Genomic DNA, 15,356 nt, shown 5'->3' with positions numbered 1-15,356 from the left:
AATGTGGTATATACATACAATGGAATATTATTCAGCTTTTAAAAAGGAAGGAAATCCTGTAATATGCTACAACATGGATGAGCCTTTCACTTATCATATGAAGTGAAATAAGCCAGAAAGACAAATGTTGCATGATTCCACTTATATAAGGTATTTAAAGTAGTCAAACTCATAGACGCAGAAAGCAGAATGCTGACTGCCAGGGGGCTTGCGGGAGGGGAAAATGGGAAGTTGCTGTTCAGTGGATATAGAGTTTCACTTACTCAAGATGAGAAAGTTCTAGAGATCTGTTGTACAACAATGTACCCATAGTTAATAAAACTATACTGTATATATCTCATTTTTAAAATAAAAAGGAATGTATAGGAGAATATTTGGGGGCATGGGGATGGGCACAGGGAGAAGGGACTAGACTAGGGGAGGAATCCAGGCAAAAAAAGAAACAAGTACAAAGGCCCTGAGCTAATAACCTATTCAAGGAACGGAAAGAGGTCCGTTACAACTCAGGCATGGTGAGTAAGAAGGAGAGTGGTAATGGATGAAAACAAGAAATGCAGCAGGGTCTGGTCGAGCAGGACTTACAGGTCATGTTAAAAGATTTGAATTTTATCCCCAAAACAATGGAAAGTTTCTAAATGGTTTTAAGTAAGGGAATAACAATCTGATTCATGTTTGGGAATGATCACTCTTTTAACAGACTTGCTTTTCTCTGTAATGCAGCAGTCCCCAACCTTTTGGGCACCAGGGACTGGTTTCGTGGAAGACAGTTTTTCCACGGACCGGGGCGGGTGGATGGTTTCAGGATGATTCAAGCACATTACATTTATTGTACACTTTATTTCTATTATTATTACACTGTAATATATAATGAAATAATTACACAACTCACCATAATGCAGAATCAGTGGGAGCCCTGAGCTTGTTTTCCTGCAACTAGATGGTCCCACCTGGGGGTGACGGGAGACAGTGACACCCAAAGTGTGTTGCTTATGTCCAGTCTACTCCGTAATCTCATTTTGGTTGCGGTCACTGCAGAAAACCCTGCTTCACAAAGATAGGATGTTGGAAATGGAAGCAGCCTTTTCAGTGCTTTTGCGGCAATCTCAGGATATTCCGCCTTGACTTTCATCCAGAACGTATGGAGATTTGAGGCTGTCTCAAACATATTTTTAAGGCCACCATCATTTGCGATCTCAAGCAGTTGATCCTCTTCTAGCACGAACAAGGTCGATTCACCTGACTTATTCACAAATGGGTCACGGATCCATTCCTTCCCAGTTCAGTCTTCTGTGGTTGGGAAGTAATGCTCAAACTCTTTTGAAAGCTGAGATAAGTGATCACGCACCAGCTGGGAGAAAGAAGGCCCTGGCTCAGTCTCTTTCAAAATCTCTGCTAATGTTTGAAACGTGTCAAAAATCCCAATGTTCACTTGTTGCCCCCATAATTCCAGTTTGGCTTTGAATGCAGCCACTTTATCTGCCGACTTGAACACAGTTGTCGTTCTCCCCTGAAGTGACAGATTGAGTTCGTTGAGCAGGTTGAATATGTCACACAAGTAAGCAAGTTTTGTGACCCATTCTGTGGCACTGAAATGTGCTGTCAGTGGTGACCATTTTTCTAAAAGAAATCTCTGGAGTGGTTCTCATAACTCAAAAACTCTGGTCAGTGATCTACCTTTAGAAAGCCATCTCACTTCTGTGTGTAAGAGAAGACGTGTGTACTCTGCATCCTCCTCCTCACAGAGCTGCGTGAACAGATGTGAGTTAAGGGCATGTACTTTAATGTGGGTGATAATTTTAATCACATCCTGCAAAACGCTGTTAAGTTCAGGTGACATTTTTCAGCTAGCCAGCATTTCTCTACGGATGATACAGTGCGTAGACTTACATTTGAGAAACGACCTCTTTGACCCGAGTTGAGAAACCAGAAGGCCGTCCAGTCATGGCAGCTGCTCCATCCATGCATATACTGACACAAAATGACCAATTCAGTTTTCTTGATATGTAATCATTCAAAGACTTGAATAGTTCTGCAGCTGTAGTATTGGCTGGCAACAAAAGTGGACATAACATATCCTCATGCACATCCTCCTGAAAAATGTATCGCACAAAAACAAGCACTGTTGCCTTGTTGTCAACATCAGTAGACTCGTCAACCAGGATTGCGTACCACGGTGACTCATTAATCCTCTAACAATTGTGCCTCAATATCCTCTGCTATTTCATCAATTCATCTACTTATGGTGCTAGCTGAAAGAGGAACATGTGCCACCTTCTGAACTGCAGCCTCTCCTAAAAGTTCACAACAAATGTCCTTAGCAGCAGGCAGGATCAACTCTTCACCAACAGTAAAAGGCTTCTTAGCTTTAGCAATGCGGTTAGCCACTAAGAATGATGCTCTCAGTGCAGACACATTTGATGAAGTGGTGACCTTCAATAATTACTTCTGTTCTTGTGTTCACATTTTTTTCTTTTGAAAAACTCCAAAGGCTTGTCTTTTAATGCAGCGTGCTTGGTCTCCATGTGGCAAAGCAGTTTTGAAGGTTTCACAGCTGCACTGGATAACCAGTTGCCACATATTATACAAAGCGTGGTTGGAGAATGTCAATCACCTGTTGCAATGAACCTGTAATTTAAGTAGGACTCTTGGTATTTTCTTTTAAATGCAGCTTTCTTTTTGTTGGCAGCCTTAGACTCTTCTGCTGTCTCATCATTGGGTCTTTCCCCCTTTTCAAAGAAGCTCTCCAGCGACGTTTGTTTTTTACTCATTTTGGCTAGGGTTAGCTTGTGGACTTACCAAAACTGTGACTGAGACAAGTGTGCAGAGTGGGAAAGAGGCGCGGATAGAAGTGGTAAATAAAATAATGGGTGGGCCACGAGTGGACTAAAATAAGTGTCGGATTCTGACTTAAAGCCTGCCACCAGATGCAGCTATACAACTGAAGTACATCAACTCACTTGCCACTATAAAGCCTGCCACCACATCCAGCTTAATTGTCACTTGCCACTCACTGATAGGGTTTTGATAGAGTCTGCAAGCAATTGATTTATTATGGTCTCTGTGCAGTCAAACCTCTCTGCTAATGATAATCTGTATTTGCAGCTGCTCCCCAGTGCTAGTATCACCGCCTCAGCTCCACCTCAGATCATCAGGCATTAGATTCTCCTAAGGAGCGTGCAACCTAGATCCCTCGCATGCGCCATTCACACTAGGGCCTGCGCTCCTGTGAGAATCTAATGCCACTGTTGATCTGACAGGAGGTGGAGCTCAGGCAGTAATGCGAGCAATGGGGAGCGGCTATAAATACAGATGAAGCTTTGCTCGCTTGCCCGCTGCTCACCTCCTGCTGTGCAGCCCAGTTCCTAACAGGCCACAGACTGGTACCTCAATTAATAAAATTAGGAAAGGATCTCCCCAAAAAGGAACAAAGGCAAAATTTCAGAAATATCTAAAATTTAGATTTAAGGCAAAACCGTATTAAAATAGAAATTAATACAATTTCTAGTTCTACAACAAACATGGATCAAATAATGTGAATCAAACATGAAATCAACATAGTTTCTCCACAGAATTTTGGTAAAGTTTGTCTGAAAATGGCAGGCATACACTATGAGTCTCCTTTGAGAGAACAGTACTAAAGCATTTATTTAGCTGGCAGGGAGAAGAAGTGATGGAAATGTCTTATTTCTGATTTCTCATTAATCATAGTATTAAAAATGAAGGAGCTTCAGCTATAGAGTCTGATATCAATATACTTAATAATTCTGGTACTTTTTTAAGCTCTGAGATGTTTGATTTGTATCTGCCCTAAAACAGCTTCATATACCATTCTGCATATGTGGAACAAAAAAAAATTATTCTCCAACTTACCTCAGTCTGAAGACAGTATTTAAAATTAGAACACAATAATCTATATGAAACAATAACAATTTGGTTTTTTTTTCCTTCTTGTCAGCAGTCAACTCAAAAGAAAAGAATATAAACTGAATGTTTACCTAATGAATTATTTGTGGAGGCTATATGGTAGGAAAAACCTTACCAACGGTACAGCTGTCTTCAAGCACCACATCGACATTTCTGTCTCTGTACTCAACCCTGAAGTCCAGCATCCGAGGTTGCCTTTCTACAATTTGCCTAGATGGCATTACAGGTCGAAATGCTGAAGAGGAAGAGGGAGCAGGAGCAGGAGCTGGAGCTGGGTGACTTGCTGGATCAAATGCAGGTCCTGATATAGGCTCACCCCCATAGTCACTGAAATATTGACATAAAAGAAGGATTATCATCAACCAAATAACTACAGATTACCACTAAGGACCCACTCCATACAGTTAAGTCCCCTACATACAAACCTTCAAGTTGCGAACTTTCAAAGATGCGAAAGTATTATAAACCTATTACAGCACAATACTATATGGCCGATTGTGTTAGTTGGGTACCCAGGCTAACTTTGTTGAACTTACGAACAAACTAGACTTACGAAAGCACTCTTGAAACAGAACTCATTTGTATAGAGGGGACTTAACTGTACTTGGCTTGTGCTGTTCTTCATATCAAATTTACCTACCTGTGCATCACGGACTAAGTAAGTTCTAATTCTTCCACAAAATCTCTCCCAATGACTGAAAGCCACATTACTCTCCCTCCCATCCTTGGCTTTCTATGTCTGTTAGCAGTATCACACATATCTCATTTAATTAGATTTTTGCCTTATGCTGCTATGATGTTGATAAAACATCATTTTAAACTCTGTGAATTACTAAGTGTCTTCTTAACCCACTCTCATTTACTTACCGAATCATTACTTGATTCATTAACTCTACTTTCCACAAAAACTATTCTGAAACTTTACCATCCTTAAACCTCCATTCTCCCTCTCACTCCTCAGTCTTAAAATATATTTTTCCTACTTTGCAGAGAAAACAGATGCCATCAAGAAGAAATTCCCTTACCTTTCTAACATCAAATCCACAAACTAACCTGCATATGCACTCTCTTTCTCTAAATAGAGAAGACATCGTTCTATCTACGCATCTACTCATTAGCTTTACATTATGGATTATCCCTTTCCCTTCCATTATCTTCAACATCTCCTTCTCTTCTGGATTCTTCTCAGAAACATTTAAACATGGATGAATCTCTCCCTTCTTAAAGAATAAAAATGAAATCGTGGCACTGTCCACTTAATAGCTGTCTCATTTGTAAAATAGGAAAATTAATTATATTTGTAAGGATTAGATCAAATAATGTGTATGAAAAGCTTAGCACAATGCCTAGTACTTAGTAAGATCTCAAACCTCAAACCCAGTATAGCCAAAGTTTAAACCATTAATGTTTCCCCAAGCCTGATTTTCCCATTTATTCCTCATATTAGCTACCCAAGCTAGAAACCTCTGGCATTATCCTTGCCCTCTTTTTCTCTCTCAACTCCCACATCTAACTAGTCCTTTCAGTTTTACTTCCTAAATATCTTTTAGATAAGTCATCTACCTTTCCCCTCCAAAGCTGCCACCCTAGTCCAAGCCACAGTCACCTCTTACATGGATTAATGCAATAGCCTAACTGATCTCTCCATACATACCCTTACCCCCCTGCATTTCATCCCATACCACCGCTAGATTGAAATTAAACACAAATGTCTTCATATCATTTTCTTCTATACTCCCCTTTGCTCTTCATATAAATGGTCAAAGTGGCGTACAAGGCCCTATATGATCTGAATCCTATCTTCCTTCCCATCTTCATCTTGTGCTATGCTATCTCCATCTCTCTATGCTAATAGCCAGAACAGCCTTTTGTTTTTTGTCTTACCTTGATCCTTCCTATTTCATGAGGTAACATAAAAACTGTTCCTTCTAAGAATATTCTTTCCTTCCCATCCCATCCCCAAATTCCATCCTTCTTCTAGCTAATTATATTTATCTCAGATTGAGTATTTTTCAACTCAGAGCATGTTTTACTACCTCAGACTAGTTCTAACATCTCACCACTATCAATAATTATGAAGCTCACATTTGTGTTTTTAATGGCTGTATCATCTGCTGAGTTCAAGATTTTATACATAGAAGATATACAAATATTTGACAAACTAATGAGTAGAGGAATAATTATGAAGAATTTGGATTTTTTTTTCTCTGACTTAAGTTATCATATATATATTCTCACTGTTTTTCCCCCCTCAGTAGGAAAAGTAGGGAGGGAGGAAACATAAGAAATGTTCCCATTAAATATCATTATTGTATAATTTTTCTCCACCACCAGAACTACAAGCTCAGTTCTAAAATATCTTTCTTCTCACCCTGAATTTAAAGAAAAATAATGTGTTGGGGGCCCGAATAGGAACAACAACAAAAATGACCAAAAACTTGCCAAGTTAAGCATTGTTTATACAATTAAGAAGGAGAGAATATTTACATTTACTTCACACTGTTGCTTTGATCAGTGTTTATCAAATTATAGATTACATAATTGATTGAGTTGTGGTAAATCTTTTAAAGAACACAATCAGAATAAGATTAAGAATAGAAAAGAATAGGATAGAAGTTATCAGTATCTTTCACTTAATAGTTAGGACCAAGTATTATTTCATAAAACTTTTGATTCTGGGACATATTTGTAATATGTGTATTTTAGATTCCAAATATTTCTCATTGTAGGTCTTGTCAAAAAAGTTTGAAAGTGACTAGCTTAATCTCACCAGAGTTCAGACACTCTAACCACTGAACCAAAGACAAAAACCTATCCATTCTCCCAGTTGTCAGAGTCAAGTAAAGTAATGTGGGAAGGAAAACATGAGAACAGAGAAAATGTCCAAAGCAGGAAGAATGTCACTGTTTGGAAGCCAAAGTGAGCTTCTAGGCATCTATGAACAGAATCTGTGCAATAATACTTCACATATCTAAATGTTGTGACAACTTCTCAGAACCTAAGAAAAACAGCTAATTAGCAGTTTGGTCACTGACATTGCTTTTCTTAACTCCAAATTCATCCTTCTATAGTCTATTCTGTAATGCAGGGGCTAGGATCCTGCAAAATTATATTTTTCCTTTGGCATATGGTTTCCTGATAGACCTCTGTCAAATAGAGGATACTAGGTAGAGATTAGTAGTTAGGAGGAGGGGAGGAAAGACTTCCTTCTTCCTGTTTGCATGCATTTCAATCAGCATCACCCTACAGCTTTCAGTCTCCTGCTTTTTTCAGCACTCTTATAACCAGCTTCTTGTCATTCCCTCTGAGATACCACTAATGGCTGGACAGTATACATTCCACAGAGGTCTGATCCTCAGCTTCAAAGAGTTCCTCTGAGTTTCAAAGTTCTGTTAATCCGTTTGTTCCCTAGACCTTCAAACAGTAACTTCCTGAAGCAGTTATTATATCTAGGTTACTTCAGTTTTACTTTTTTGCTCTTTTAGTCTTCCACACCTGTGTAACCAATCCCACATTAAATTCCCTCTGTTAAAAATACCCTAGTGTGGTTTCATTTTCTTGATAATGGAGGTGTCCCAGGAAACAAAGGATTCAGGAACTGGCTTGATTATGGCCTTGACCTTCAATGCACTGCTGAGCTCCTTGCCAGTGGAAAATGGGATACTAGTGATCCAAGCCATGCATTGGCATAATGATTAAGTATCATTATTGAAACAAGTGCCTAAGGGAACCAAATGACTATCTGACCTGACCATTATGGTGGCAATAATGACAACAAGGACTGTGAGCAGGCTGCTCTGACTCTAAAGGAGAGCTTACAGAAGAAAATGACACACTTGGGGGTTTTAAATTTCAGTTCAATTCATGATAAGAAAGTTACAGAGTTTCTGAAGTGGCACTTTAAAAAGAGTTTCTTATCTCTTGTAAACACAGGTATGATCTTCCTAAGAATTGGACTCAAAATTTAATTTTGCAGCTTGCATACTTACAGTGAAAGTTGAATATACATACTTCCTAAGTCTCTTTTGTGAAAGTTAAGGCCCTGTTGTGGAAGGAGTGAGAACCTAAGATGTGAAATGGGGATACCTGAGTGGCTTCAGATGCATGTCGGAACCTTGAAGCCCTGGAGTCTCTCTGAGCCTCTTCTGTAAGCAGAAACAGCTCCTCCTCCCATGACTGAGAAGATCAGCCTCTTGCTTAGAAACTATGAATACTCTTACCTGAGACAGTTGCCTTGAAGGGGGATGTCTATTCTCAAAACCTACCTCCACCATTCCTTATTACCTCTAAAATCAGATGTAGGCATGTTCCAAGAAAATAAGTACGATGTCTTAACTGAGAAAAGACAGCTTATATCCAAAAGTAATTATAATATTTTGATAAATTATATCAGCAAAAACCTAGGGAATAGTTGTGGAAATGAATTTTAAGTGAGTTTGACCAAAAGAGTTTGAATAGGGCCAAATATAATATATTTGCTTAAGCAGTTTAAGTACTTCTAATAGTTTCCTTGTCGACTGAATGAAACTTAAATCCCAAAGGAGTCTACATTTAATGAGGAGGAAATGCCCAAACTTTCCTGGCAAAATGTAGAAGAAATCCAGATGCTTAGAAAAATATGAATGCTAAAGTGGATTAACCATGTACAGCCTGAATATATACACATCCTCCTACTACATAATCCATGAGGTCCCAGAGAACACCGCACTAAAGCACTGAAAAATACATTAGTGAGGGATTCTACATCCTTGAAAAACCCTGTAGTGGCTGTCTTCTGTGGGTTGGGAATAACATGGGGAGATGACACCACTGAAAAAGACTCCCTAATATGCATGATGAGATCCCAGAGTGCATAGGTCAAATGGCAGAGTTTAACAAGAAAAAGGAGGGAGCAATGATGTTAACAGACAGCATGGACAAAATGTGGCAATCAGAAGATTTCAACCTGCAGAGACCTTTAGTAGTGCTTTATTGAACATGGTACTTCTAAGAAACAAAATGAAAAGTCAGTTGACTAAAATATTACTTGATCTATAAACAACAGAAACCTAGATCTGGTAGCCTAGATCCTAACTTCCATAACTATAATGAAGGGTCACAGTCACTCCCAGTTTCCAAACACAGACATAAAGTCCTTGGTCCCCCAAAGACAATGCAACAGAGCCACATATGTGTGTTGTAAATTTTCCTCTAAGAATTCCCCTAAGAGACCTGTAGCCATTTACTAGGGGATTGTGTACTGAAAAAAGGAAAATATCTAGATCTTTAGGGGATTACTAGATGCTAACTCTAATACTAATTCCTGGAGATACAAAAATGGAAGTTATGGTGGTAAATGAGGTTCTGGCCTAAATCCAATCGTACAGTGTTCATTCAATCTATTCAACTTACCCTGTAGTTTTTTCCCCAGATCCCGATAGATAGCTCATATTGACTGCCTAATTCATGGAATTAGGGTTATTATGTAGGAGGAGACAACAGGAAGCAACTAAACTTGCATAGACTTTTTTTTCCCTCTATTTTAATTTGCAAGCACCATGACAAGCATTTTGCTTCCTCTCAGCAGGGTAAACAATATACCTTCACTATATTTTCCTGAAGATTATAACAACTCTCTTGCTCTTTGGCATAATAATCTAGCCTGGACACATCTTGATAACCCAGGTATTCCACAAAACATTATAGTGATGACAATGTAGATTGGTCCTGAAGAGCAAAAGTAGCAAGTACTTGGATGCTTTGGTAAGATACATGCATGCTAGAGATCAGGAGATACACACCACGAAAATGCAGGGGCCTTCACCTTGGTGAAGTTTTGGGGTCCAGGGGTCAGGAGCATATTATGGTACATGGCTGGCTGCTGCACCTTGTACTTCTCATCAGTGCATAAGAGATATCTAAGCTAACTGAGAAAGAAAAAAATTTGGACTGGGAAAGGAAAAAATCGTTATGTATAGTATGCTGGTACCAACCAAAAACAGACTGCTGAAACATTACAATCCCAATCAAAGATATCCCTGAAAGACAGTAGTGAAAGAAAAGCCTCCCAGTGGGGAGAACTTAAGGTTGTACCACAGGTTGACCACTTCATTTAGAAGGAGAAATAACCTGAGATACAAATCTACATTGAATCACGGGCAATAGTTAATGTGTTGCCCAGCTGACCAGAACTTGGAAAGAATAAAAACAAAATTGGCTGACACAGAAGTCTGGGGAAGAGGATTGGAAATGGATCGTTTAGAATGAACACAGAATGTGAATATATGTTATGGGGTGACTGCTATCTATAAGCTATCCACTTAAAAAAAAAAAAAAAGGCTCTCAATATGGATAAGATGACATTGTTCTGTTGATGTCAGTTAGCTTATTCCCTTAGTACCCCAGGACTACTCAATGCATTAATGTACAATGTGGCCATGCCGACAGGGATAGAGGTTAGGCATAGGCACAACAGCATCAACTTACCCTCACCAAGTCTGAATCTGGCTAGGGAAACTACTGAGTGCCTAAACTGCAAACAACAGAGACCAATATGGAGCCCTCAATACGGCCCCACTCCTCAGGGGTCTGGTAATGGATCATTTCTATAATCGAGGGGGCAGTGATCTGTTCTTACCTAAAAAGACACTTTTCTGAATATGAAATTGACTCCCCTGACAGCAAGGCTTCTGCCAGCACCACCATTCATGGATTTAGGGAATGCCTTATTGATCTATGGCTTCCCACACAACACTGGTTCTAACCAAGGAACTCATTTCACAGTAAGAGAAGTGCAGCACTGGTATCACTGGTGTATACCATTACCCAGAAGCAGCTAGCTTGACTGAACAGTGTAATGGTGAAGATAGTTATGCCGCAGGTTGGGAGAGAATATCCTCAAAGCTTGGGGCTCTACCTTAAAGGATGTGGTATATTCTTTATATCAATGACCAAAACACAGTGATATATCTCATATTGCCAGGAAAAAAATGAGTATGGGAATTAAGTGGTGGTAAGAGTTCCCCTTATTATGCCTAATAACTTACCAAATTTTTGTTTCCTGCAACTTTGGGCTCTGATGTTTCAGAGATCACAGGATGTAATGTTTCCACAGTACTTCCACTGTATTAGAATTTGAGAATGCCACTTGGCCATTTTATACTCCTCATGCTACTGAATTAACTAGCAAAGGAGGAGGTACTAGCTGGTCTCGATTACCAAGGAAAAAAAATCAGGTTGTTGCTATGCAATGGACTATTTTCTAGGGTATGTCCAAAATTAAGAGTTAATGGGAAACTACAACCAATTTTTTAAAAAGGATAAGTCCACTGAGGATTCTAACTCTTCAAGAATGAATGTTTGAGATGTCCCACGAAGTAGAGAACCTTGACTATCTGAGGCACTGGCAGAGAGAATATAGAATAAATAGTGGAAGAAACTGGTAAATATCAATCATGGCTTTATGATCAGTAACAGAAACAAGGACAGTAACAGCACACGTGTACGCACACAGACACAGACAAAATTCTCTTCTTACAGTTTACACACTGATCCTATCAACGTTACCCTAGCAGTAACAACACCGTAACAATGACACCCACTTTGTTTCAGCATCAACCACTGAAGTTAGCTTCTATTTTCTTTCAATACTTCGAAACAAGCCTCTGCATCCTCTCAGAAATACCAGTATCAGCTGAGCAGGACTTCTTTCTCATGTGTCTGGGGCCAAGTTCCTAGGGCCCTTCCTCTGAGCTCCAAAGTTCTGCTAACTTCAACCTCTTCCAAGCTCTTTCCCTTTTTCCTCCAGTACCAGGAGTGACCTTGTGCCCTTTGATGGTCAATAGGGGCCTCTTCTGGGCAGGTCTGTCCTAGAGCAGGCTTCCTGGAGTGGGTGCCATGGATCTGCCCCATACAGTCCCGGCTCTGCACACCCTTCTCAGCTTTAAGTCTCCTCTTGCCCTAGGCTCCCTTGCTCATCGACCAGCAGAACCCACCTCCATGTGGGCCTGATGGTCCAGTTGTTTCCTGCAGTCATTATTGCTCTTTCAACCTACTATATATCTGTGTAACTCATTCCCTATATGAAATCCCCTCTTTTTTGAAAGAGGTGCTAGTGTGGTGCTTTTTTTCCCTTTACCAAACCCTAACTCTAGAAGATAGTTTAATATTTCTAATCAGAGCACACTCTTTGGTATGTTTCTCAGCCACAAAGAGGATTTTTTTTAAGTTATCTCTTGAAATATTTCTTATTAGCTATAATTATTTCAAGATCAACAAAAATAATGAATTTACATTAGTTTCTTTTACTAGAAATCAAAAAACAAAAAGAGAGAGAGAGAGAGGAAAAGAGATTACCAGTTAATGAATTATCTTGTCAGTCGTGACTAATGTTCAGTGATATCCAAAGAGTGCAAAGGCATCCAAAACTGTTGACTCAAAAAAAACTGTTTTTAAGATTTTTCATCTATGAAGACTACCATCCTATAATTTGACCTTCTCACTATTCTTTTCAAGTTAATCAATAATTTAAAAGAAAGAAAAAAAACAAAAAGACACTGGGTGGTAAGGGAAACTCTATGGAGAAATCTATTTTAGATCTAAACTTCAACTAAAGGAGTGTTTTTATCCTTGCTCAACTTTCCTCTACAAACCACACAGATCCTTGGAAGACAGTGAACAAAGCAAAGTAAACAGAAACTCTGCACTTGTTTATTTCAATTTTTAAAAGTCCATCCCATGGTAAAACCTCTAGGTGCAAAAAAAATGTGTCTTAAAGATAAATTTGTCTCTAGAAAAAGATCAGATTTTTTAAATGGGTATCAGAAAAGACAATAAATAAAGACTAACTGGCCAAAATGGGCATTTTCTAAATCAGAAAACCTCAGCACTTATATATTCTGAACGCTATTATAATAATGCTCAAGATTTGAAAACAAAGCTGTCTTCGCTAGGTTTCCTCAATGAATTAAACAATAGACAAAGAAATATACAATATATCTGTCTGGATCATAAAATAAATGAGTTGATAAATACCACCCACTTAGTCAATGAGTAAAATTACACTATTAATTCATAAAATTTTTATAAAACATAGCATCTACTCTCTACTAATACAAGTAATTCATTAGTGCTCCTTTCTAACAATAGCTTTCTCCAAAAATAATTTTTTAAATGGCTCTGGACAATATCCTGAATAAATAAAATATTACAACAAGATGTAGTAAATATACATGTACATACTTGATGTTTGCTTATGACTAAATGAATGGTTTAGATTATGACTGCATATTTTTACACTTTATAAATATGCTGTATTAGCAGTGTATTGTCTAGTGAAATAAGCCTTGGAAGATGAGACGGAAGACTTGCTTACTGACTCATCAACATCATGCTGTATCATCTGAGCCAAGTCACTTCATGCCTTATTTTCTCTACCTGTAAAATGCCTTTACTTGCTTACAACTAAAATAATAACTGTTAAAACAAAGCTGTGGAAGAAAGATGTTATATACGTGTATTAAATTTCAACTTCTTTACCCAAAGGAAAAAATCTTAGAAGTTGTGACATGCCTGGGTTACTGACCTTGAAAAGGACAGAGTGATATAAAAGAAAGAGCATGGTTTTTAAAATGAGAAAATCCAGACTTCACCAACTACTATATTTGTGGCCTTCAGTGAATCTATAAATTCTCTAATCTTGAATTTCCTCATCTATGAAATATGAGCATGTATTTCTTAAGGGTTTTAATGGGCATTAATAAAGAAAATTATATCAAATACCTAGCACAGTGCCTTAAGTATTTAAAAAAGTTAGTTTCTCTGCCTTGAACTTATGGGTACGTTAAAAAAAACAAATTCCCACTTTTGAATTCACATAAACATCTGATTTCAAGAAAAGCTATAAAGCTCAGAGATTAGGTTCTTCTCCTTCCAAAAATAATTCATATTAAAAAAAACCAAAACTCTTTTTGGTAGCTCTTTTCTCTGCTAAGGTATAAACTGACAAATTAAGAGTTAGTTGTTTTCACATACTATAATCAACTTACTACAAATATCAAACACACAAAACAAAGATCCTTTTAAACTGCCTACATATACCATTCCTAGCATTGTGTCTTCCACTTTCAGTGTTAAATCTATGAGAAAGTACAAAGAGCCCTCTTTCCTTTCCTCTGGTCAGTAGACATACAAGAGTAATTTTCAGTTCTGTCAAATCCACGGTGATTTCAAAACTAAAGAACAAAGTTAGGAAGGAAATAGTTGAAAACTATTACTTTCTTTTGTGGACATATGATTCATTCCTTTAAAAAGCAAACAAAACAAACAAAAACCCACTCTGATGAAAGTTAAACCCCAAATATTATAGTAACCTTATTAGAAATCAATTCAGTACTGAATCTCTAGCTATAAAGTATATTAACCAAAAAGTATCTTCTGTGACAGGAGAAATGGGATGTTTCCAGGGATGAGGGAATTTCTACAGTTCACCCATAGCAAATACTATTAATTGTAAGATATATCCAATATGTACTCAGAACCTAGCAGCTGAATCCACAAGGGTTTAGCAAGCAAAAATTTTGGCACAAAAAGTGGAATAACATTTACTCAAGAATAAAACTGGAGCCATATTTAGCAGTCTAAAACCTTCTAAACCAAGGAAAAAAATAATCTTGAAGGAAGTTTCTGTAATCATCTGGTTTGCTTTCTAGACAAGGGCTTCAATAGAATTGAATGCTTCTGAACCAAAAAAAAAAAAAAAAAAAAACCCGAACAAACCAACACAGAAAAATTTGGTACAGACTCTGGAAATCAGCCACATTTACTCTGGATGAAATTGACAGTTTTCAAAAAAAAAAAAAAAGGTGGAGAATAGGTCTGTTTATCATTGCTTTCACCTAAAAACCATTAATCACTAAGGGTGGTATAGGTACCAAACAGAATTTTTCTTCCTTTCTAAATATACACAGTTTCCTATAAAGTACAGCACATTTTGCAGTTCATGGTAAATTTTTTGATGTTTTTGCAACAGCACTTTTCTTCCTCTCCAAAACAACCTCATTCGTAGTCTGCTGTTTCTGTTTGCCTCATCTGCACTTAGCAGATCATGCTTCAGTGACTTAGAAATCCCAGCCACCAAAATTCAAGCCAAAGTTTGAACTGCGGCGGGGGGGGGGGATATCAAGTAATTAAACCACACTTGTAAGGGAGAATGGTTTTACCTCTTATGACTTTATAATGCGCTCTTTTAATCCAGAACCAGTCTCCAATTTTGAGAAAAGTTATGAATTTATTTTTAACTTAAGGAATTATTTTGTAACTACTATAGTTCTCTTGGCATCATCTTCCAATTTCACCTTCTGGCAGTGACACAAAACCACGAAGACTATTCCACATGTTAACACTGGATACTTCAGGTAAAACAGCTCAGTGCTCTGGGAAGTTTCATTATTAAG

At 38.0% G+C, this 15,356-nt stretch overlaps 1 protein-coding gene across 2 annotated transcripts in view; it reads right to left on the bottom strand.

Annotated features, from left to right (window-relative positions):
- FAF1 (Fas associated factor 1) overlaps window positions 1–15,356 on the bottom strand; it is a 473,015-nt gene that overhangs the window by 313,687 nt on the left and 143,972 nt on the right. For both annotated transcript variants that reach the window (XM_061184239.1, XM_061184240.1), the window contains one exon: window positions 4,040–4,251. In XM_061184239.1, coding sequence (XP_061040222.1) covers window positions 4,040–4,251 — 212 coding nt within the window. The remainder of the gene's footprint in view (window positions 1–4,039; window positions 4,252–15,356) is intronic.

This window comes from Eubalaena glacialis, chromosome 3 (assembly GCF_028564815.1).
Source record: "Eubalaena glacialis isolate mEubGla1 chromosome 3, mEubGla1.1.hap2.+ XY, whole genome shotgun sequence".
NCBI classification, from domain to species: Eukaryota; Metazoa; Chordata; class Mammalia; order Artiodactyla; family Balaenidae; genus Eubalaena; species Eubalaena glacialis.
The sequence above is the reverse complement of the archived record's forward strand: the minus strand, read 5'-3'. Positions and strand labels throughout refer to the sequence as shown.